This window comes from Pleurodeles waltl, chromosome 12 (assembly GCF_031143425.1).
Source record: "Pleurodeles waltl isolate 20211129_DDA chromosome 12, aPleWal1.hap1.20221129, whole genome shotgun sequence".
Taxonomy (NCBI): Eukaryota; Metazoa; Chordata; class Amphibia; order Caudata; family Salamandridae; genus Pleurodeles; species Pleurodeles waltl.
The window spans coordinates 359,503,142-359,529,185 of NC_090451.1; the positions used below are offsets into that span (position 1 = coordinate 359,503,142).

The 26,044-nt window shown below is 43.3% G+C and overlaps 1 protein-coding gene across 3 annotated transcripts in view; it reads right to left on the bottom strand.

Moving 5' to 3' along the window:
• The window catches only part of PHKB (phosphorylase kinase regulatory subunit beta), a 1,122,330-nt gene that overhangs the window by 67,784 nt on the left and 1,028,502 nt on the right, over positions 1-26,044 (bottom strand). For all 3 annotated transcript variants that reach the window (XM_069216595.1, XM_069216596.1, XM_069216594.1), the window contains 2 exons: positions 11,230-11,337; positions 8,550-8,690 (listed from right to left, as the gene is read on the bottom strand). In XM_069216595.1, the coding sequence (XP_069072696.1) occupies positions 8,550-8,690; positions 11,230-11,337 (249 nt within the window). The remainder of the gene's footprint in view (positions 1-8,549; positions 8,691-11,229; positions 11,338-26,044) is intronic.

The following is a 26,044-nucleotide window of genomic DNA, read 5'->3' on the forward strand; positions in this document are numbered from 1 at the left end:
GCAGGCTTGTGCCTGCTCCAGAGCACATGTGAACACGGAGTGAAGAATGCCCATGTGTGTTTTCACTACAACTGAGAGCTGCTCTGCCCATAGGTTAATATAATTATAGTTTATAATTAAGCCTAGCTGCAATAGTGGATTACAGTGGAGCAGCCTCATAATGTTTATTATCATTAGAATCCTAAAGAAAAGCCCTTTTCAATGGCAAAGGTGATCTTGTCAATAATACCTTGGAAATGCCACTTCTAGAAAGTGGGCATTTCCTTGTTCTAAAATCCATTTTGAGTGCCTTTTTAATTCAAGATTCTTTCCACTGGGGGAAACACATCCGTGCTTTCCCCAGCAACAGCTATAAAACTAGCGCAACTGGAACAACAGAACACCGTCAATTGAGGGCCTGGCTGGATAAACTGGAGGGAGAGGTTTTGGCAGTTAGCCTCTTGAAGTCACATCATGGCATCACTAAAGATAAAGATCTACATTTCATGCCCCCACGGCAGACAGGACTGAAATTTAGTGGGGGGACATCTGTGGGTCAAAGGGCAACCCTTTGAACCACCCCCAACTCTAAAGGCGCACTTGGGTATAACTAGGGATACCACACTTCAATTTTGCGATACACTTGCAAGAGCGCAGGACAGAGTCCCCTAACTGTGAAGTGCACCAGAGTATTTTACTGTCCTAGGAAGGGATCGCACACCGTCCCTGCTTCGTGGCCGGCCTGGGCACATTGCATGCTGTAGTGTGACACTCTGAAGTGTGCTCTCCAAGGACTTGTTGGCTTGCACCATGTTCTGTGTGGAGGTCTCAGGGACATCAAAGACCTCCTTCGAGGGACCTACACCATCAACTGTGTCATCTGAAGAGAGGTGCATCCCTTAGCTTTTATGCCGTCTGCTTGATTCTACAGGTAGCAGCAGTGTCAAATCAGAACTAAGAATTATGTTAGAAGTCCAGATTTGCCGGGTGCAAAGTCTGCAAAGTACTGCCTGCATTCAAGGAGTGTGGTCCTTCATCTTGGGGCCACTTCACATAATAGCGCTTGGTTGGAAGTGAACGGAGTACTGGTTGCGGGACCCCACATTGCCCACTGTTGTTGAGTGTGCTGCATTTCTCTTTTGCGACCCCCGACTGCATGCAAACTGAGTGCAGTGCCCACGTTACTGGTGCAACCCATGGAGGTGGGGGCGTACCAGAGCAGTGCTGCATTCTACCTCATGCAACAACACTGAACTGACGTCGGAGTGTGAGACTGGATTGTCTGGTGTGGCTCAAGTCATTGCACACCGGACCTTGTGCCTCATCCCAGGTAGGTAAGGAACCAGAAACGATTGTGGGTTCAGAAGTGCCTGGTGCGACTCAAGTCATTGCGTACAAGGAGTGGTGTCTCATTCCCAGGAGGCGCTGCAGTGGTAACCTTTCATGTACAAGTTGGATTGTCTGGTACAACTCAAGTCATCGCGCACGAGACACTGTGCCTCATTCTAGGGAGGCATTGCATTGGTGACCTTTTGTGTACGAGTGGAATTGTCTGGTGCGACTCCAGTCATCATCCCAAGGAGGTCCAGCACTGAGCACTTTGCATGTGCATACCAAAGTGTCCCGTGCGACTGAGGTCATCAGGCAACAGACCTTGTGCTCATACTAGGAGGGCACAGAATTTGGTTAACTCTTTGTGTGAAAAAGGGGTGCCTAGGGTGGTCTAAGTCTTCACACACCAGACCTGTTGCCTCATGTCCTGCGAGGTGCCAGATTGGTAACTATATGTGAAGTGGAGTGTCTGGCTTGGCAGGGCACCACTGTGAACAGCATGTCCCAAGGCGACCCTCACACTGTGCTTTGCAGACCTGGGCCCGAGCTGGAAGGTCAGTGTGGAGACCCCTGAGTGAACTTCCCAACTGTTGCCTGATCATCCATTCTCTCTTTCTGCCCCTGTACCTTTGCCCCAGGATCCTGATTAAGTGTAAACATCAGCCGCAAGCAGCATAGTATATGGGAAAAGGTTGCTTCATTTCTAACTCTGAGGGGGTGGGAACTGGTTGGAGGGTAGAGAGAGATTTGGGTTCAAGAGGGGTCTGTAAACTCATTTATACCTCACCTGCCGGCTGTCAGAGCACCGTATTAGGGTGCTGGGAGCGAGTGTATGCGGGTGCGTGTATGCTAGCATGACTGATACCCGTGGCGCCGTGTAGCGGTGCAAATGAAAGTGTGGGAGCGAGTGTCTGGGCTTTATTTACCGTTCGGTAGCATTGCTGTGCACGTTGTTTACAATAGCGTTTGACATTGAGGTTTACTGGGGTGGCCTAGGCTGCAGAGTTATTTCAAAAGTGCTATAGGTCTCTGAATGTATACATTGCTGCTATCGTTGGGAACCGGGATGCATCCTACAACTATTTTATATTGAATAGAGATGATCGCTGGGGTGGGTCTTGTACTGCCAATGTGGTAGTACCGCGTGCGGGAAGGGATTTTTTTTTTTTTTCTGTGTACATACTGCTGTTGTCATAGTAACACTGTTGGGCCTCGTACTACTAGTGGTCTTTCTGAATGGGATTTATGCCCAGATTTACATACAGTTCACAGGGTGCTAATTCATGTGTGTGTTGAATACAAGCTTTAATTACAAACACCTTGTGTGAAGTCTTGTTTGTGACGCTCAGTGTACTAATTTTGTGGATATGCTGTACCAATGGTTTACAGATTGCCTCTGTGATAAGCCTGACTGCTCTGTGCCAAGCTACCCAACGGTGAGCGCAGGTTACACAGTGAGTGTAATCACCCACCCCTGGTGGAAGCGGTAGGTTCTGCCTGGCTAGGGCATCGCCTCAACTAACCAGAACATGCCGCCTCCAGCACTTACCTTTGAATAGATACCAAAGCTATATCATCCCGGCAGTGGGCTGCGGACACATTTTCTAGCCTAAAAAGTCCTGCAGGGCTGAACGAGTGAAATGCCCATCCTAGCGGACCTGATTGTCCAGGCAGTAGTGTTTGGCAAACATGTGTAAAGACACCCACTTTGCTGCCTGGAAGATATCCAGGACCAGGTGTCCATGAGCCAACACCAAGGTCGCAGCTCGTTCACTGGTAGAATGGGCTTGTACGCCCACAGGAAACTGCTTTTTAGCCCGGGCATAGCAAATCCTGACGCAGAGAATGACCCAGCGTGAAATGGTTAACTTCTGTACTGCCCGAACTTTCTTCACTCCTAAATACCCCAAAAAGAGTTGATCGTCCACCCAGAACTCTTTTGTGCGGTCAAGGTAGAACAACAACATTCTTTTTGGGTCCAGACAGTGGAGCCGCTCCTCTTCTTTGGAGGGATGCTGTGGAGCATAAAAGGAGGGCAGGGTGACAGACTGTCCTGAATGGGGTCAAGACTTTTCGAAGGAAAGAGGCCCTGGTGCAAAGCACCACTTTGACTGGAAATACAGTTAGATAGGGAGGCTTGGTTGACTAAGCCTACATCTCACTCATTCTCCTGGCAGATATTTTTGCCACTACAAAGGCAGTCTTGATGTTAAGCAGCCGGAGGGGACAACTGTGCAGCAGCTTGAAGGGAGCACACATAAGGTAGGTGAAAACTAAATTAAAGTCCCACTGAGGCATGATAAAGGGTGAAGAGGGAAACATGTACAAGCCCTTTGAGAAACATTTTTACAAATGAGGAATTAAACACAGAGATTTGGTCAGGCAGCCGCAGGAAGTCGGACAGAGCAGAGAGATAACCCTTAAGAGTACCCAGAACAGAGCCCGGCTGGGCAAGGGTAAGAAACAAGAGAAGAATATCAGAAAGAAAAGCAGAAAGATGATTGCTAGACTTTTCTGTACAATATAATATAAACTTTTTCCATCCGCAGGCATATACCGTCTTGGAGGAGGGACGCCTGGCTGCCAGAATAACATTACAGTCTTTGGGGGGGTTGTTCAAAGGCCGTCAACTGTCGCTGCTCAATCTCCACGCAAGAAGTCATAGAGTGGACAGGTTTAGATGGAGGACCCTCCCCTGCTGTTGTGACAGAATATCCTCCCGAAAGGGCAATCTGATCGGAGGATTGATGCTCATTCTTAGAAGCTCAGGATTCCAGAATCTTCGTGCCCAATCCGGAGCCACAAGGAATACTTGGTCCTGGTCGTTCTTGAAAACTCTGGGCAGAAGTGGTATGACCAGAAAGGCCATAGGAGCCCTGAACTCCACTAGAGATGAAAAACATCTCTGAGCAATAGCCACCTTGGAAACTCCAATGCGTAAAATCACTGACATTGCACGTTCTCTTCAGAGGCAAACAGATCTAACCAAGGCTCCCCCCACTGAAAGAGTTCTTGTGCCACCTCTGAATGGGAACGCCACTCGTGATCCGCTAGGCATTGACAGTGGAGTTTGTTCGCCCGGCCATTCAGAGAATCTGCCAGCTGTGGAACCATCAGGGTTATGCCCTGCTGTTCCAGCCATGTCCAGAGATGCAGGGTCTCTTGACAAAGGGTCCACTACCCACCCCGCCCTGCTTGTTGCAGTATCACATGGTGGTGGTGTTGTCTATGAAAACCTGCACTAACTTCCCCTTGACAGAGGGAGGAATTGCTTTTAATGCTAGCCGGATCGCCCGGAGCTCCAACAAGTTGATGTGGAGTCTGGATTTCGCTGGAGAGCAGAAACCTCTGATCTCAACCTCTCCCAGATGGCCGCCCCATCCCAGAAGTGACTTATCCGTCACTACTGTCAGATCTGGTTGAGGAAGGAAGAGGAGTTTGCCTTTGACCTAGTCAGGAAGGGCATGTGGAAATAAGCATCCTGTAAGACCAACGCTACCAACCAGTCTCCATGGTCTAGGGCAGACAAGACCTGAGACAAAGTGAGCATCTTGAATTTCTCCTTCTTGTGGAAGAGATTTACAGTTCGACGATCTAGAATAGGTCAAAGACCTTTGCTCTTTTTTGGGTATCAGAAAGTAGCAGGTATAACAGCCACAGCCTACTTCGGATATTGGAATCTTCTCTATGACTCCCATGGCCAAGAGAGTCGCAACTTCCTTTCGGAGCAAAGAAAGATGATCCTCCATCAGTCATCCTTGTGCTGGTGGTATATGAGGAGAAGATGATTAGAAAGGGAGGGAGCAGGCCCTCTGAATGATCTGCAAGACACATTTGATCGATGTAATGGACTGCTAGTGGAGGAGATGATGTTGGATTCTCTCTCCAACTGGGCATCCGTGGTCATGCAGAACCAAAATAGGAGGGTTTAGTGGCTACAGCTGCCAGGGGGTTGCTGGCAGATGACTTCTGGCTGCCTGACCAACCGGGTCGGAATGCCCTGAGTCCACATCCTTGCACAACTTGAGAAGCCTACACAGGACAGTGGCTAGCATAGGGATGAGGGAATGACACACCCCTTCTGTAGTCATGAAAGGGGCAAAAGGCAGGCTGGAGGGGAGGGGTCAATGAGAGGCCCAAGGACTTCGCCATAGCCAGCGAGTCCTTGGATTGCTCCATCACTTAGTCTGCCTTCTCTCCGAAGAGACGAGTCCCGTCGAAGGGCTAGCCCATGAGGTTGACCTACACATCCCCCAAAAAGCCAGATGTTCTCAGCCAGACGTGGTGCCTCAAGGCCACTGTCGATGAAACTGCTCAGCCCAGCAAGTCAGTTGTATCCAATTCACACCAATTGGTGTAACTTTGCTGCATCTCTCCAATCTTTCACTGCTTTGGAGAGGTCGGCCAGGACCCCACTGGGACCTGTGGCAGCACTTGCGCAAATGTATCCTACAGATTGTGGGATGAACGCCCCAAAAGGCATGCAGAGTTCACCAACCGCAACGCTAGGCTGGTAGAAAAAAACATTTTCTTCCCTAAAGTGTCCAGCCTTTTGGATTTCCTATTGGGTGCGACAGGGGAAGCTGAGGCTTGGACTACCAAGCTCTCAAGAGTTGATGTTGAGTGAGGCAACTAGGATCACCCAGGGCAGGGCAATGGCGGCGGGCAATTGTCCAGTTCACAGGAGCCCCTGTGCTCAGCTTGGGCCAAGTTCCCAGTAGGACATCAGCCAGTGCCTTGTTGAAGGGCAATAGGGGATCAGATGAGGAAGCCCAAGGCTGAAGCACTTGCATTAAGAGGGTAGTCTTGACCGCCACAGAGGGAAGTTCGAGGCCAAGGCCCTCTGCTGCCCTGTTCACCACCACTGCATAGGATGCTCCATCATCCATAGCCACAGTGGGAGCAGAGAGCAAACCAGCATCTGGAGATGTGTGCAGTCCACTGGCATCTCCTAGTTCCTCGTACCAATCCAAAGATGCTGGGTGTCTAACTGGTATTTTAAAGTGTCAAGTGACCCCGCCCACTCTTCCCCATGCCTGGCTGCTCCAGAAAACACTCAGGCAACGACCTAGGACCAAAGGGCCCTGTTGGCACCAGAGTCTGTGCCGAGCGACAATGTTTTGACTCTGAGTCGGGGATGAGAATGGGACTGGGACTGGCTCCATCGGTGTTGGGGCCGGCGCCAGAGACAGTCGCATTGGCACGGCCAGCGCCGTTTTGGATCCATGATCAGATCCACAAATCGCCACAGGGTCTGAAGGTGCTCCAGAGGGGTCGGCCCACTCAATTATGCGGCGCATGGCCTTGTAAAATTCTTTTGAGTGAGGGGGGTTGCTCCTGGAAACAGGGGGAGGCGCAGAGTTGGACTTGGCAACGGCTACATGGAACCATGCCTGAAACACAATGTTCATAACTCAATGCGTCAGCCGACAGAGGAGGATTTTTTGAAAACCTATTTGACTTCTTTTTTTCCTTGTGCCTTTTCTATGAACGTCCAGAGGACCTCGAGTGAGATGAAGAGGACTTGGGGCTCCTGGAGCGATCAGGACCAAGACCTCCTAGGAATCGACTTAACCGGAGTCTACTGCTGTCTGCATGCAGTTTTAGGGACTACTCCGTCAAAGCTTTTGCTGCAATGGCCCGGCTGCCCGAGCACGACTGAGTCGTGGTTGTGCTTGAGACACCATAAGCACACCAGATGCAAGTCAGTGACTGACATGCCACAGTGACAGGCACAACACGGCTTAAGCCCTATTAAACCCTACCTTTCTAGATAACACCTCGACACACTTTGAAAAAATATTTGACAAAATTTTGAAAAAACCTGTCAAGAAGAGACAGAGGGGTAGCTCTTCCCGGGGTCAGTGCTAACTGGTGCGGAAATAAAAGAACTGACGTCCAGATGCCTGGGTGGCGCCTACATAGGTGACCGTGACATCTTTTCCAGCGCCCGACGGCACACAGGGATACTGGTCAAGCAAAAATCTTCCAGATCCAATCTGATGCCTCAGCTATTCAAAGGTAAGGAATCTGCAGCTAGACGTCTCTATCAGATGTGTTTTTCTTGTTGACTTTTTTTTTTTTTTTACCAGGTTGTAATAGACCATGTCTCATGAATCAGCAAGTCTGAAAGTACAAGTTACTTACCATCAGTAACAAAATATCTGGTAGAGACATATTCTAGTTGCAGATTCCTTACCTTAGAATTTCCCCCCCAGGCGTCAGACTGGATCCGGAGATTTTTCTTTGAGCAATACCCTTGCGGGTCGGTAGGTGTTGTCGGTCGACTCCGCAGGCGTTGTAGGCATCGTGGTCGCCGTGATGACGTCGGGAGTAGTACAGAGATGCCGCCCTAAGGTAAGGAATCTGCAACTAGAAGTCTCTATCAGATCAGCTGATTACCATCATGGGTCTAGTTGTCTGGCTTTCAGCTAGGTATACGTATTGATGTCCATTGTGCCCTTTCACTTTTTTGACTAATTTCGGTAGACTTTCTCTTGTACGCTGATCTTATCAACCAGCTAAAAGATACATGATTCAAATTTGTTAATGCTGATAACTATGTCCAATCTAAACTTTCATTTTATTCTTAATCATCAGAATAGATTGTGCTCTATTCTTTGATATGGAGATTAGTACTGAAGGACATAGCCTTTGATTACTCCCCTACTTCGATTACACTCAGACAATGTGCGGCTTAACACCACTGTACTGTTCTTACAGAGGAGTGAAAAATGCCTTCTCCCACGTATAGGCACTACTTAATTTAATCCTGTGGTTGCAGGAGGGACCCACCAGCACTTTTAGTTCAAGACTAACAATAAGTTTTCTTTAACAGAATTTGACACCGATCAAGACAGAAAAAAATCACAACAGGGGGAAAGAAGGAGGAAGAGAAAGAAGAAAAGACAGTGACAAAGGGAGAAAGCAGGGATGAAAAGGAACCTGCAAGAATAAGACAAAGAGGCAGGGATTGTCTGGTGGTGGATTAAAGAGGTATGAGGTGGAATAAAAACTATGCAGCCTCAGCATTTGGCACCACAACCTTCGATAGCATTTACTGTGGGCTTTTGAGCAGAAATTTGGGTCCTGGCACTTATTCTTTCACAAAGTAGCCAACGGGTATAGGTAATGTCAGCTGCGGTCCCATCTTTCCATCTTTAAATTAAGAACAGAAGAAGAAAATATCCTATTTTAATAAATAAAATTGCCTATATAGTATTTTCTAAACTACTCACCTGTTTATCAGTTTCCTTTAATCTTTTCTGGTCTTTCTGGAAATCGTTAAATGCTTCTCTCACCAGTTTATCTAAATCCACTTTGTCTTGAAACTCCAGTTCGGGATTTCTTTCCAAAAGTAAGGATACAACCATTAGCAGCTGGAAATAAAAGAAATATAACAGTTTGTTGAACCTCAATGGCCTGAAATGACAATAGTAAAAACATCAACAAGAGAACTTTAAGCTGTAGAGTAATTCATATACGCCGTCCACTTCCCAGGTCCCAAGTGATGATGGAGAAAAGGGATTGAAATAAACGAATAATTCAAACAATGCTCCCACGACGCCGAGATTGTGCAAATCTTTTCAGTGAAGACCTGTGCACATTCTATGATCATAAACAAGCAATTAATAATCCGACTCTTATGTACAATTGCCTGACTTTCTGTAGCTGTGGAACGGGAGAAAGGTCAATAGCACAATATGAAAGAACACCCCCCTTCGTTGTGGAGATGCTAGGAACCAGTTACATAACGAGCCATGGAAGGCCCTTTCCTCCAAAAATGGGACGATCTAAAAGAACAACTGTGATACGAATAACTAATATTTTACAGAGCGTCCGTGGGGAAATACCCACAAATGCATTCGCTGTGACATGCTAGTGGACCTCCAACTAACACTGGAGGTAAGGACAAAACATTATCACATAGGAAAAAATATTTTAAAAAATGCATTTGTGTCGCGTGAATTATTGACTGTTTTCTAGTTCTCACAGGACTTATTTGCATACAAGAGGTTAGTAGGAAATTCGATAATAGTTTCTAAAAAGAGGGGGGTTGCTACAACCCACTGTTCCAGAGTTTTCCACTTTCTGACCCCATGGGTATAGGACACAATAACAGAGACTATCCCTGGATCTGCTTTAGATGGACAGTGGCAGAGAAGATGGTATGCATGCCTGCAAGCATAAAGATAAGAAGAGTAGTATCACCGCAGTAAAATGCCCATTGGTGGATGACAGACGAGAATAGCCTGGCAAACTATCCTTGCAAACGTTTTCTTAGTGAACAGAAAAGGAGTGACAGCTGTTGCTGAAAGCACATCACAAGAGGTGTGGAGGGGAGGTCAGACAGATTGCCAATTACTAACAAGCACTGACAAAGCCAATAGGTCGCGCCTGTAAGACCTAGTGACTTTCCAATGACCTTTAGCCATGTCGTAAAGCAACACAGCTGTTGTTCAGCCTGGCTAAAAATAAGGACGTGGCCACTGCACTATTATATGTAGGTGCACGGGAACAAGCATGTTCACACCTATAAAATGGGGCGAGCATTTTGTTTTCTTTTTATTTAGCAATCTGAGATTAATTTGTAAAAAAAAGTGAAGCCAAAAGCACTTTTGAAATTTTTTGAACAAAAGCATGTCTTTATAGAATACAAATAAAACAAAAGGTGAGAGGGTTGGAGAGGGGAGCGGTTCAGAGACAAAGCAACATTGAGAGAGGGCTGGCCGAAGGAAAAGGGCAGTGAGGTGAGATAAGGTGAACCATAGCTGGGGCAAAAGAAGGACTTAGGTGAGTGAGGGGTGGGCAAAGAGGATGGGAAGAAAGGGACACAAGTACAGCAAGCGTGGATGGCAGGAAGAAAGCAAAGAGCAACTGAGAGTTGGAGAAATTAAAAAAGCACATTATAGGGTAGAAAACAACGTGGAGTCCTATGGGTGGGCAAGGAAGCACACCAGGAAGACAGCTGGAAATAACATACACTCTCAAGGAGTGCTTTGTGAAAAAGAAAAAAAAAGAGCACTCATAGAACAATAGAAAGAGTTAATCAGAGAGGTGGTCAACAGGCTATTCTCTAAAGATTGGAGAAAGACCAAATGGACGGGTTAAAACAAATAAAGCCAGTATATCAAAAGCAAACAAAGGACTGTGTCAAAACACAAATCCAATGGTAATGAATGGGAGAAATGCATTCCTAGGCAACCTTTCAGTATGTCCCCAATATGTATTTGCAACCATACAGCTGTGATCTCTGGTAGGCACCAACCTAAAGAAAAAAAAACGAGTTCCAACATGACCAAAGACAAGCAAATAGAGTGCTCAAATAGGTAAGAGTGATGCTTGATGGAACATGAGAGGGGTTTGGATGGGAAGAAGGAAATATCCAGGGGAAGGGCAGTGACTGGATATGAAGAAGATGTGTCTAGAAGGGAAGAAAGATGGGGGATCCATTGCCTAACTGAAAGGAGTGACTGAAATAGAGGCTGGGGGGAGAATATAAAACCAGAAAAATAATGGTTTGGTCAGAAAGAAGCCAAAGAAACTGGAGATACAAGAGGAAGGAACATACTGTATTAAGCAGAATGGATCATCAGCAAGACCTACTCAACTACAGCTTTAGAGTGTCACCTCACTGTTCTATGGCACTGTATAAAGGTACAGGAAGCATACATTCTGGAAATTAATCTCTCGGTTACATGATGGTGTCTTACTATAGCCACACCACAACAGCTGGGCAAGAGGACATAATTAGTCACCACTTTCTAAACAAATTTAGTATGGAATACATATACCTTTGAAAGACTGCTTGCTTGTTGCATTATCTACCTGGTCATTAGCTGAACATAGTTATTAAATTTCCATCTGATCTTTTAAACAGGGGTCATTTTAAACACTTAATGGCCTGTATGGACCTACCTCCACAATAATCTGTCGGTATTCAGGCTGGTCAATGTTCTGAAGCATGTCCTCCACCAGGAGGGAAAAGTTCATCTCGTACATGGTCATATCTGACAGTGTTGGTTGCTGTGTGTAGAAAAACAAAGTACATCACAGTTGATTAGGTGGAATTTTGGTCCAGTAGAAAAATCTACATCCGCAAAGCGCTCCATGATGAAGGCTTCAAAATGTTCCAAATATTTTCTTTGAGTTGGGTTCAAAATAAAGTGAAAAAACTTTTATTTGAAAAAAAAAAATGAAAAAATAAAGTTCTATATAGGAAAAGACATACAAAAATCTTAACAGTTCAATAGCAAGAAGATATTTGAACTTCTAAAGAGCTTTTGCATTTCATTAAACTTTGGAAAGAACAACTACCCGTAGGTGCTGGAAAATCGCTGTCAGGAATAACATAAAATCTTTGGGGTCTTACTGTTTCAAGAATCGAAACGTTTAACTGGCAAATTAAAAAAAAAACAACTGCATAAATTATTTACGTTGATTTTGTGCTTCAAAAGAGTGACAGTTGTTTTGTACATACAAGGATGTTACTTAATATGCATAACACTGATGTATTGCAGAGCAGCATGTTAGCAATGGAAAAATACTCAGTTATTTAGTTTCTGTCATTTAAACAGTGTCAAGACACAAAACAATAGCTAGTGTATACAAATAAAGGAGTTGTTATATTGGAAAGATTAAATGCACACCTACACATTGTCATTTATTTGTTCACTTCAGTTCCATTCTGCCAAAGTATTTTTAAATTATTTTTTTATTGAACAGTTTTCTATCTCTTCACAAATAACATGAAACACGGTAAGATTTTATAATTAAAGCAAATTAGGCACAGGAGAATCGAGGAAAATGGGCTATTTTCTCAAACAAAAAGAGGACAGAGAAGTGGTAAAATACGGTACTGGAAAATTTCAGACATGACGTGGGAGACCGGAAAAATCACTGAAATTGTCAGATGCAAGCATTTAAGTTCAAAAAGAGAACGCGAAATATGATCAAGGGATTATGGGGAACAATATCAAAGAGGAGTTAGGGGGAGAGAGAGAGGACAGTGATGACAGGATGGGACCACATGGCTATATATTGATCAAACAAGTTACTTACCTTCGTTAAAGCCTTATCTGGTAGAGTTTCTTCTGTGACCAGCATTTGAGCAACAACTCGGAGCCACCATAGAAACTGGCAATAGAACAGTTTGACAAGAAGAGAGATACATGTAATTTTGAATTACAACTACTAAATCTAAATGCATGGTAAGATGATACAGTGAAAGGGATACTGAAGTAAGATAAAATAGTTTGCAGAACAGGGAGAATGAGTTGGTCGGTAAGGAATCTGCAGCTAGCCTATGTCTCTACCAGATAAGGCTTTACCAAAGATGAGTAACTTGTTCATCTGATGGACGCAACTAGCCGCAAATTCCTTACCACAGAATTAGATGCCAAATCAATATTAACCCAGGAGGTGTGTCTGCAAACACATACTACTCAAATCTCATGTAGAAGCAACTGATCTAACTGAAGGCGGAGTAGACCAGTCACAAGAGACAAAGGTGAGAAAGAACATTCGTCTCACCAGAAGAACAGTGGAAAGACCTACAGAACATGTTAAGAAGACATGGAAGGCCATGGGGAGCGGAGCACATGGCAATGAAAAATTAATCTTTCGTAGTCAATAAGGAATAGGAAAATAAACATGTATTAAACTAAGGTAGGAGCTGCACTGATAAAAGGCTGAGGACTAAGGTGCAAGACTACAGCAAAAGTCACTGAGATAATTTGGATGGAACACCTAACAAAGGGGGTCCACAGAGGATATGTAAAGAGGAGCAGCAATGCATGTATGCTGCCTTACCAGGATGAGTAGGCAAAGCCAGCAAAAAGCAGAAAACTCAAGGCTGGTAGGGAGAGTAAATCGAAAAACCAGAGTGCACTTCTTCAAGAACACCAAAGGAGAATCTGCAGAGAGGTGAAAGAGAACTGTAATACATATAGTAAGGGTTGACAGGGGACACGAAAGGGGTTCCATATGCATGACATGTGATGGAGAAATGAAGAGATCAGAATAGAGACATGTTGGAACACCGACCAGCACACACATATAGATCTAAGTACATAAATGTGTTCATTCAAAGGCATCTATCGCTATGTTTTAGAGTCTGGCTAACACAGATGTAGATACAAATATAAAGATGTAGACCTACGAACCTAATATATGGAGACATACATATATAGATACATAGTATATGGAAATAGAAAAAGAGAAGGGCTAAACAAACAGCAACACAGTAGCAAAATAAAAGAAGGGAGAGCGAGAGAAAAAGTCATACCCCTCCAGGAAGAAAGAAGCCAGCCAAGCAGGAAAATCAGGGCTTTTTTTTTTTTTTGGTCCTCATATCACCAGAAGCTACTGCAATACCAGGTCACGAATACGGATACCGACCTCACACTTGATACATAGGTAGTGGTCCAACCACACCAACCAGTGCTTACATACCCATGTAATGTGATATTGGCGCTTCAGTGAATCATAGAACTGCTCAGTTCCATCACTCAAATAATCAATCTAAATAGAATCTGCTCTACCTAAGGTGCTGCCCATGTCCATTCTGCATGTCCAATGTGAGGCTCTAAGTCAGTCTTCCAGGCAGGGAGCCGTAAGGTCTAACCAATGTTTAGAGATCTCCCTTCTTGCAAGGAGCACTAGATAAAATAAAAAGCACTGCTGCCATATGCCCAGAAGGCTGTGTGATTCCACATCAACTCCCAGCAACACCAATACAGGACTTAACACTATTCTGAGAACGAAGATATCAGCTATAGTATCACACATGTTATTCCAAAAACTCACTGATCACTGGACAGGTCGCAAACATATGTACGTCGTTCCCTTCAGGGTGACCACATCTTTTACAACTTGGTATCATATCTCTCACAAATCTTGCAATCCTCTGAGGTGTCCAGTACAGTCTATTAATGGTTAACAAATGATTCTTTTTTAAATTGGCTGGCTTGACTGTGGAATACAGCAGTTTTAAAGAAAATTGCTACAATCGGGGGAGTGCAGCATCTGAGATCATTTCCATCCATGCCCCATACATTGCCCCAAAGCTGTAATCCTCTGCCTCCAAAAGGTTCCAATACCATGAAGAAACCTCCTTATTTATGGGGTGTATAGATTGTAAAAGTGCTTCAAACTCCCAGGCACTGCCAACCTTTGAATAGGCACTCCCATACCAAGATAAGAGCTGTACATATTTGAACCTAGACAGGGAAAGCCCATTCTTTAGCCTCAGTACCTTCCAAGGTAAGAGCCCTTGGATTTGTAAAGAGATCACCCCAGTGTGCTACCCTGGCCTCCCTCAAAGGCTGGCGCAACCTATCCAGCAGACATTGTGGGGTACCCGGAGAACCCCACACAGGGTCGAAATCAGAAAATATTGGATACCCAAGATCATCCTAATCCTCTACCAAGATTGAGTGCAGCCTGTAGTACCTTCAAGCTGACCTTTCTGAAGAACTTAGGGCCCCCAAATTTATTCAGAAAACCCGTACGTGCCAGCCTTGTCATCATCTCCGATAAGATCCAACCCCTGGTTTAATTGTCAGGCTTCCCAGGCAGCATCCTGCAATTCTTAAATTGAAAAGTGATACAGTAGAGGTTTAAGTCTGGTAGTGAAAGTCCCCCTTTCATCAGCCTCCTCCTTAGTCCTTTCCAGGTCAGTCAGACACCCCCAGAAGCCCTAATAAACCTAGTAATTTTCCCCTTCAACTTTCCCATCTCCTTTTAGGAAACATAAGGGGAATGCATTTAAAAAGATAAGTCATCTTAGGTAAAACTTACATTTTAATCAAATTCACTTTACCATATATTGATAATGGCAAGTTTCTCCACTTGATGAGAAGCTCGCCACCCTCCCTAAATGATGTGCTGGAACTATCCCCAGCAAATGTACAATTGAGATGCCCAGGTATTTAAACTCAGTAACCTCCTGATCCCAGTTAGTAATATTCCAGCACATAATCTCCGACTTGGATGTGTTCACTGAATATCCCAACAGTGCCCCAAACGCCTCTGCTAATTTTTCCACCCTTCCGATATATATATAATGAGGTCATCAGTGTAAAGTGCTATCTTGTTCTTGAATTATTACAAAGAGAAAGGAACCACCAGGGATCTCTTCTAAGTAACTGAGCAAATGGTTCAATATAAATATCAAACGAAAGAGGGGAAAGCGTGCACCTCTGCCTGACGTGATTTGAAAACTCTCTGTTAACGCACCACTGAATAGGATAAGAGCAGACGAGTTATCAGACATTCTCTGAAGAGTCAAGATAAAACATGGGCTAAACCCCATTACTACTAAGAACTCCAACAGGAACATCCAAAAGACCCCCTATCAAAGGCCTTAGCTGCGTCTATTGTAGCAACAGCCAGTGGGATCTTATGAGTTGTAGCCAGGTCAATACATCCTATTAATTTGTGGGTGAGACCATGTATCTGACGCTTGGGGACAAATCCTTTACAATCAAAGTGAATTACCCGGGGAGCCAACTTAGCAAGCCTTCTTGCCAAAATGCTGGCAAAGATCTTATACTCAGCATTTAAGAGTGAGATTGGCCAATATGAATCTGCCCACTTAGGATCTTTGGCAGGTTTCAGAACCATCACTAAGGTAGCTTCCTGCCATGACTGCGGGATCTGGGCATTCTGAAAATAGATGGAATTAAAACAATTTGCCCAGAATGGAACCACCACCTTTTTGAACCTTTTTATACACTTCCAAAGCGATAGCATCGGGCCCAGCGGCCTTCACATTCTTGGCCTGGCTCATGTGTTCCCAAACTTCAGCCTCCATGATTTGTGCTTCACAAAGCTCCTTTCCTGATTTCGAAAGCCTCTGAAGATCCCTATGGGGGAGGAGGCCTGGGGAGTAAAATCAGTGCTAACGGTCTAAAACCCAAAAGGAGACTGGCAGAACAACCTGCTCTTAAGAAACAACAGAAACAAGGTTACACTAGACAGAAAATTGCCACAGGAGAAAATGTCAGCCATAGAAAGGCCAAGATAATGGCAATGATGGTCTAGCAGACGGGAAAAGTCACTGAAAGAAAAAGTCCAAGTTAAAAAGGGGTAAAGTCCAGGAGGGGGAAAACCTGCATAAAAGAAAGCAGTCTAATATGTGGACGGAACAATAAAATATCCTGAGCGGAAAGGTAAAGTTGATGTTGACTCCCAGAATGGGATTCGAACACTGGACCTGCAGGGGTCTGCAAGGTCAAATGCAAGTGTCTAATCCAGAAGCTACAGCTCTAAGCAACAAAACAAAATGTGGCTAGAGCGGAATAATGGCAAGGAAGTGACATAACTACCTCTGTGTAGCCACCATGAAAGGATTAAGCAAGGGCTACGACTTGAAACTAAATGAGTTACCAGAATCAGAACAGAATGAAAATGTGATTGTCAATCTTTCAAATCATGAACAGACGCAAGAAGAAAGAACTCTTCTAAATAAAGAATTAATGTTTTGCCCTGAAAAACATTATGACCATGTGGAAACCAGAACAGATTTGTACAAATTTGTGCCAAAATTAAAATTGGCCTAATTCTTTGCTAAAAATACTCCCAAGAAAGGTTTGAGCAACGATAATGAAACAATGAGCTCGAATCAGATTATTCAACAAAACTCTGATATTAAGACTGTTTATGATCTGATGCACCATCTTGAATATCATGAGATCTTGGAAACTCAAATTTTAGAGGAATTAGAGATTAACACAGGAGGACACTGCCGTACAGACTTCAAGCCCAAATCTAAATTCTGTCCGATATTATCACCAGGGAATAGGATGGACACATTCCATAACCTGTTGATTGAAGAATTAGACAGAGTGAAAAAGATCAAAAACACAAAAAGAGAGAATATCACTTCACAGGAACGTGAGGCACTCAAGGAACTTATGGAAAATACAAATTTGGAAATAAAACCAGCCGACAAGGGAGGCAATATAGTGATTATGGAAAAGCAACAATATATGAAAAAAATCACTATTTAAAATTGAAAAAGAACCCTATAAATGAGCTAACCTTGGAGCTGAACCAATATTTGGACAGGTGGCATAAGGAGGGCCTGCTAAATGATGGCGAAAGAGCGTTTCTGAAGAATGAGAGTCCTATTGCAACACCATATATTTTCTTCCGAAGATACTTAAAAGTCTGGACAAGCCGCCAGGAGGTCCGATAATCTCCAGTTGTGGATCATTGTATGAAAATGTTTCAACTTATGTGGACTATTTCTTGGCACCGCTGGTACAGAGCTTAAGCTCCTATATAAAGGATACAGGTGATTTTTTGAGGATCCTTGCTGGCATTGGATGGGATGAAGGGTACAAGTTAATCACCATTACTGTGGTATCCCTATACAAATCCATTAGTCATGAAATAGGGATTAAAGCGGTACATTACTTCTAGCAACAACGTGATATGAATAACTTGAAACATTCACAAATGTTATTGAAAATGATTGATCTATGCCTGAGGAACAACATATTTTTGTTCAATCACCAAATTTATGCTCAGATCTGCGGGACAGCGATGGGTGTGTCCTTTTCAGCCAGCTACGCGAACCTCACCATGGATTGGTGGGAAAAGCATGTAGCATGAAGAATTTGCGGAAAAAGCAGTAATTTTGTTAAGATATATAGACAATCTCTTTATTATTTGGAATGGATCAGAGAAAGAATTCATGCAATATTTTGAAAAACTTAACCAAAATGATATGGGTATACAATTTACATATAACATGAGTGATAATTGTGTCCAGTTTTTGGACGTGAAGGTATACATAGAGAACAACCAAATTGAGACGACCCTATTTCGGAAGGCAACCTCAACTAACAGTATATTGCATGGAGACAGCTTTCACCCAACATCGCTCAAAAAGAGCATACTATATGGGGAATTTATTAGGATGAAACAAAACTGCTCCACCGAACAAGAAATGGAACAAAGGTTTATTGAGACCAGAGAGAGATTCATTCGGAGAAAATATAAAAACAAAGATATAAGATCTGGAGAACTAAAAGTGAGATCTCGGACAAGAGAGGAATAACTGAATAAACAAATGAAGAGCACACCACAGAACTATTGTAATATAAGACTAGTAATGACATACAGTAAGGAGAGTCATTTAATTTTGAGCATCCTTAATAGATATTGGGATGTGATAAGAAAGGATCCAGATGTTGGTAAAATGGTGGGTGACAAGCCAATGGTAACTTATAAAAAGGTACCGTCTTTACAAGACTTATTGGTCAACAGTCATTTTCATATGAAAAAAACAGGCAAATTGGCTTACAGCTCAAGCAATTGGTTTTGTATGCTGTGGTAAGTTCAAAGCATGCCGCATAGGGATAAATATGAAAGAATTCCTGGATTATCGTGGCAACAAGGTGAAGATTAATAAAAGGATTACTTGCAATACAAGCTATGTGGTCTATATAATTGAATGTACCTGTGGATTATGCTACGTGGGCAGTACAATCTGCCCCCTCAAAAAACGAATTTTAGAACATATTAGAGCTGTGCAAAATAAGGATCTGACTTATGTCATGGCCAAACACTTGATGATACATGATGAAGTCAGTTGGACAGATATGAAATTCTTTGGAATTTCAAGTGTTGACAGTAATGAGAGGGGAGGAGACAGAGTTGAAACTAAGATGGTTGGAATCACGATTTATAATACAGTTAAGAACCAAGAGCCCGAGGGGTCTCAGTGGGAATAAGGAACTTCATTATCACTTTTAATCTAAGATGCAATAACATGTATATCAATAGACATTATACAGACACATAATCTGTTTATTATAGAATAGTAATGGATATATCTGGTAACAACTAGAACGTTTATAAATGTGTGTTATTGACAATATAGTGGGAATAAGATTAACGTTTATAGAAAGTGAAAGAATCTCAATTCTTATGATTATCAACTGTGGTGAGATGAGTGAATCCCCCAGAGTAGGATTACTGTCAAAGACAATTAACATCATTTCATAGCATAGGTTCTCCTGTTTGGGTTCTATTCACAGACTTTTAAAGGAGGATAAACATACTTTCTGTAGTTTTTTGTATAGATGTGGGTCTATATTTTATTTTTGTAAAATAAGGTGAGTGGTAGTATCATTTGATTTTAAGAATGAGTTTTAAAGACACTACATGTCCCATAATGCACTACAGTGGGTAGTAGGGAAGAGACTATAAATAATAGACATTGAAAAAACACTTAGATACTGTGAACAAGACCAGTAGGTCAAAACGTGTCAGTGGTGATGTTTGGTGATTCTTATGACTGCAAACAAATAAAGAAAGTACAATAATTCTCCTGGAGTGCAGCGTCACAGTTGTTATCAACTGTTTGTTTTGAATTATATATATATATATATATATATATATATATGGAAAATGTCACTTACCCAGTGTACATCTGTTTGTGGCATGTGTAGCTGCAGATTCACATGCTGTGCATTATACTTCTGCCATCCAGTGTTGGGCCGGAGTGTTACAAGTTGTTTTTCTTCGAAGAAGTGTTTTCGAGTCACGAGATCCAGTGACTCCTCCTCTTCGGTTCCATTGCACATGGACATCGACTCCACCTTAGATTGTTTTCCCGCAGAGGGTAAGGTAGGAGTGATAGAGTATATAGGTGAAAAAGAAAAGAGATGTCCATGCTAATGCAAAACTATATATACATACATATGTACAAGTGTTGTTAACGACTACAGGCTCCCGAGGAGGTGGGAGGGTGCATGTGAATCTGCAGGGCATATATGCCACGAACAAATGTACACTGGGTAAGAGACATTTTCCGTTCGGTGGCATGTGTAGCTGCAGATACACATGCTGTGCATAGATTACAAAGCAGTTTGTCCTCCCATAAAAGTGGTGGTCAGCCTGTAGGAGTTGAAGTTGTTTGAAATAATGTTCTGAGTACAGCTTGACCTACTGTGGCGTGTTGTCTTGCCAAAACTACACAGTAGTGTTTAGTGAATGTATGTGGTGTTGACCAAGTAGCTGCTTTGCATATTTCAGCCATTGGTATATTTCCTAAAAAAAAAAAAACTATTGTAGCACCTTTTTTCCTTATAGAATGTGCTTTAGGAGTAACTAAGAGTTGTCTTTTGGCTTTAACGTAGCATGTTTGGATGCATCGTACAATCCATCTTGCTAACCCCTGTTTTGATATGGGGTTACCTGTATGAGGTTTTTGGAAAGCTACAAACAGTTGTTTAGTCTTTCTGAATGGCTTTGTTCTGTCTATATAGTACATTAGACCTCTCTTAATGTCTAATGTATGTATAGCTCTTTCTGCCACAGCATCTGGCTGTGGGAAGAAGACTGGTAGTTCCACTGTTTGATTTATATGAAAAGGCGAGACAACCTTTGGCAAAAATTTGGGGTTTGTTCTTAGTACCACTTTATGCTTGTGTACTTGTAAGAACGGTTCTTCAATAGTGAAGGCTTGTATTTCGCTTACTCTTCGTAAAGACGTAATTGCGACTTGGAAGACGACCTTACATGTTAAATTGCATTTGACATGAGTGCATAGATTCAAATGGTGGGCCCATAAGTCGTGTAAGCACTATGATTAAATTCTAAGAGGGAACTGGAGGTGTCCTTGGTGGAATGATGCGTTTTAAACCTTCCATGAAAGCTTTAATAACAGGAACTCTAAATAAGGAGCTGTGCAGTATATTTTGTAAATATGCTGAAATTGCAGTAAGATGGATTTTTATGGAAGAGAATGCTAAATTTGATTTTTGTAAATTAAGTAAATAGCATACAATATCTTGTATTGATGCTGTAAGAGGAGCAATCTGTTTAGATTGACAGTAATATCCAAATCTTTTCCATTTGTTAGCATAGCACTGTCTAGTAGTGGGCTTTCTTGTTTGCTTAATAACCTTCATACATTCTGATGGGAGTTGTAAATATCCAAATTCTATGACCTCAGGAGCCAAATCGCTAGATTGAGTGTTTTGGGATTTGGGTGCCTGATTTGTCCTTTGTTTTGTGTCAACAGATCTGGTCAGTCTGAGAGTTTGAGGTGTGGTACTACTGACAGGTCCAACAATGTTGTGTACCACAGTTGTCGGACCCACGTTGGTGCTATGAGTATCATATTGAGTGAGTTTTGAGGCAACTTGTTGACTAGAAACGGAATGAGTGGGAGAGAGGGAAAAGGGTAAGCAAATATCCCTGACCAATTGATCCATAGAGCATTGCCCTTGGACAGGGGATGTGGGTGCCTGGATGCAAAGTTTTGGCATTTTGCATTTTCGCTTGTGGCAAACAGATCTATGGGCCAGATGTATCAAGGTTTTTTGCATTCGCAAATGGTGCGAATGCCCGTTTGCAAATGCAAAAAGCCAGTTCAGAATGTATGAAAGACATTCTGAACGCAATTTTAAGGAATCGCAAATTGCGACTCTCTAAATAAGAAATCGCAAATAAGGATTCCTTATTTGCGATTTCTTAGCACATGTATGAAGCCATTCCTAAATGCGATTTGGGCATTTAGGAATCGCTATTTACCACCAGGTTGAACCTGGTGGTAACCATGTGAAAAATTTTAAAATGCATTTTCAAAATGTACATGTAAAGCACACATGCCCTTTTGGCATGTGTGCACCTTACATGTCCCCTAAAAAAATTTGGGGGTGCAGCAGAGGGGGCCTGAGGCCCCCAGCACCCTGGGGTTTTGCATTTCCAAAATTGCGATTTCTGGTTAAGAAATCGCAATTTTGGAAATGCAAAAAATTTGCAGAGATGGGCCAACAGGCCCATAGGTGCGAATGGGGACAGATTCTCTATTTGCGATTCGGTAATAGCATTCGCTATTACTGAATCGCAAAAATCATACATACATTTTTGCATTTCTTAAAAATCGCTATTTGAGAATTCCAAATCGGTTGTATGATACATCTGGCTCCATGTTTGGTGTTCCCCACTGTTGAAAGTATTTTTGAAGTACTTGAGGGTGAATCTCACATTTGTGTGTTTGTTGGTGATTTCTGCTGAGAACATCTGCCAATTGGTTGTGTATCCCTGGAATGTACTGTGCTAACAGGTGAATTTGGTTGTGGATTGCACATTTCCAAATTTTCTGGGCTAGAAGGGAGAGTTGGGATGAATGTGTCCCTCCTTGTTTGTTTAGGTAATACATGGTTGTCATGTTGTCCGTTTTGATAAGGACATTCTTCTGTGTGAGAAGAGACTGAAAAGCTTTGAGTGCTAGGAAGACAGCTAACAACTCTAAGTGATTTATGTGTAGCTGTTGTGTTTGGCATCCCATTGTCCTTGAATGTTGTGATTGCTGAGGTGAGCTCCCCAACCAATCATTGATGCATCTGTTGTAATTATGGTCTGATGCACAGGGTCTTGAAATGGCCGCCCTTTGTTTAGATTTGTGGAATTCCACCACTGAAGGTACATGCATGTTTGGCGGTCTATCAACAATGGATCTTGAAGTTGACAGTGTGCCTGTGACCATTGTTGTGCAAGGCACTGTTGTAAGGGCCGCATGTTTAGTCTTACATGTGGAACAATTGCAATACATGATGCCATTATCCCTAAAATCTTCATGACAAATCTGACAGTGTATTGTTGATTTGTCTGTATCTGTGTGATTATATTTTGGAATGCTTGTATTCTTTGCGTATTTGGACATTGCTAGCGCTTTTTGAGTATTTAGTATTGCACCCAGATACTGTTGTATTTGTGCAGGTTGTAGATGCGACTTTTGGTAATTTATTGAGAACCCTAGCATGTGCAGGGTTTGTATAACGTAATGCGTATGGTTTTGACACTGCGTATGACTGAATTTATTAGCCAATCGTCTAGATATGGAAAGACATGTATACGTTGTCTTCTTAGGTAGGCTGCGACTACCGCTAGGTACTTTGTGAATCCTCTTGGAGCTGTTGTTATTCCGAAGGGTAACACTTTGAACTGCTTTCCTTGAATGATAACCTGAGATATTTTCTGTGCGCAGGATGGATGGGTATATGAAAATACGCCTCCTTGAGGTCTAACGTTGCCATGAAATCATGTTTGTGGAGTAGTGGGATAACATCTTGTAGAGTTACCATGTGAAAATGTTCTGACAGGATGTAAAGATTGAGGGTTCTGAGAACTAATATTGGTCTGAGGGTGCCATCTTTTTTGGGAATGAGGAAATATAGCGAATAAACTCCTGTCCCTATTTGAGCCTGTGGTACAGATTCTATTGCTTGTTTGAGTAATAGAGATTGAACTTCTTCCTGTAACAGATTGATGTGTTCTGTGGATAGTTTGTGTGACCTTGGTGGAATGTTGGGGGAGTTTGTATCAATTCTAGGCAACAGACATTGCGGATAATTGATAGTACCCAATTGTCTGTGGTAATGTTTTGCCAATTTGCGTGTAACTGTTGTAGTCTTCCCCCCACAGGAGAGGTGTGGAGTGGAAGGGGATGAGACAAGTCACTGCTTAGGGTGCTGTGGAGGTCTGAAATTTCCCTCTATTTCTGGGATACTGCCCCCTATATGTGCCACTAAAACCACCTCGTTGGTATTGTGGTTAGTAGCTTGGTTTTGCCTGGGATGTGGATGCCTCTGCTGTTTGTGTTCTAAATCCACCTCTAAACTGAGGTTTCCGAAAGGATCCCCTGTATGGTGTGGAGTACAGTGCACCCATTGCTTTTGCGGTGTCTGAATCTTTGCGTAATTTCTCAATGGCTGTGTCAACTTCTGGGCCAAAAAGTTGTTTCTTATTGAATGGCATATTTAACACCGCTTGCTGTATTTCGGGTTTAAAACCAGAGGACCTGAGCCATGCATGCCTTCGTATTGTTACTACAACGTTGACACTCCTAGCAGTGGTGTCTGCTGCGTCTAGGGCAGATCGAATTTGATTATTTTTAATGGCTTGCCCTTCCTCCACTACTTGTTGTGCCCTCCTATGATGTTCTTTGGGGAGATGCTGAATTATGTCTTGCATCTCATCCCAATGGGCCCTGTCGTATCTAACTAACAGTGCCTGTGAGTTAGCTATCCTCCACTGATTCGCTGCTTGGGATGCAACTCTCTTCCCTGCTGCATCAAACTTTCTGCTTTCTTTGTCGGGCAGGGGTGCATCTCCTGATGACTGGGAGTTTGCCCTTTTTCTGGCAGCGCTGACTACTACCGAATCCGGAGGAACTTGTTGTGTTATGTAATTAGGATCAGAGGGAGGTGGTTTGTACTTTTTCTCTATCCTGGGCATAATTATACGTGTCTTAACTGTCTCATTAAATATTTGATCGGCGTGTTTTAACATGCCTGGGAGCATGGGGAGGCACTGATATTTTGAATGTGTGAAGAGAGGGTATTAAACAAAAAATCCTCTTCTAATGGTTCAGGGTGCATGTTGACCCCACGGTATGCTGCAGCCCTAGCTGAAACCTGATTGTACACAGTGCTATCCTCAGGTGGTGAAGGCTTAGAGGGATAGCTGTCTGGGTCATTGCTAGGAATGGGATCTGGATCATAAAGATCCCATGAATCTACATTGTCCTGTTGTGAATCAAAAGAGTGTGTTGGTGACTGCACTGGTGTAAGACTGGTAGGAGGAGAGGTATGCAGGTATTTGAGAGTGAGGAGGAGAATGAGGAGGAGAAAATTGAGGAAGTGGTGGTTTCTCCTTCGGCTTTGGCACTTTAGCTGGAGGCTGCATAGTGTCCAATTCCTCCTGAAAGGCTAGCTTTCTCTTTGGTTTTAGTGGAGGTGCTGTTAGGATTCTGCCTGTTCCTTTGTGGATATGAATCCTGGCTTGCCTTTCGTCCAATACTTCAAGTATTGGCTGTACTTGAGACACCTCTTCAGAGGTTTTGTGGCTTTCTTTTAGTCTCTTTAAAAGTCCATGCTCCTCTGTGTAACCTGCCCTTTACGGCTCCGAAGCCGGCTTTTTCGGTATCGAAAAAGATGGTGCCAGTGGATGTTCTCAGCTCCGAAAGGGATTTCCGAATTTTTGACTCCGAAAAATGGTGTTTGCTCGAATCGGACACGGAGCTTTTTATTGCCTCCAATGGTTTTGGAGGAGTGGCCTTTTTCGGTGCAGAACTGGCAGTTTGGTCACCGGTAGTCTTTTTTCGGGCCGAGCCATGGCCTTCCGGCAGTGGATTTCCCAAGGCCTTATGTTTTTGTCTTTGTGATGGTACAGGGGCAGGCGTACTCACATGTAGTCCTGCCGTGACCGGTCTGTCTTCCTCGGATTCTTGTTCGGAGTCGGAACCTCAAACGGAGACTGCTGTCTGCATGATTTCTTCCTCCTCCACGTCAAGATGTTTGGTGCTTCTGGACACCATCTCGAGTCTTCGTGCCCTCCTGTCTTGAAGAGTCTTTTTGGAACGGAAGAATCGACAGGCCTCACAATTTTCTTCCCGATGATCTGGGGAAAGGCAAAGATTACAGACGAGATGTTGGTCCGTATAAGGATATTTCGCGTGGCACCGAGGACAGAATCGGAATGGAGTCCGATCCATGAGGCTTCCACGCAGTCGGCCCGGCTAGGCCTGAGTTGGGCGTGCGCGCCCTGAAGGGCGAGTAGAGTTGTCTTCTCCGACGGTACTGATGTGTCGATGGAAGATGTAAACCTGATCGATACAATACAGATGAGAATAAAGCGCTTTCAAAGTTTTCCAATTTGAAATTTCAGACCGAGAGGAAACACGTCCGAACCCGACAGCAGAAAGAAA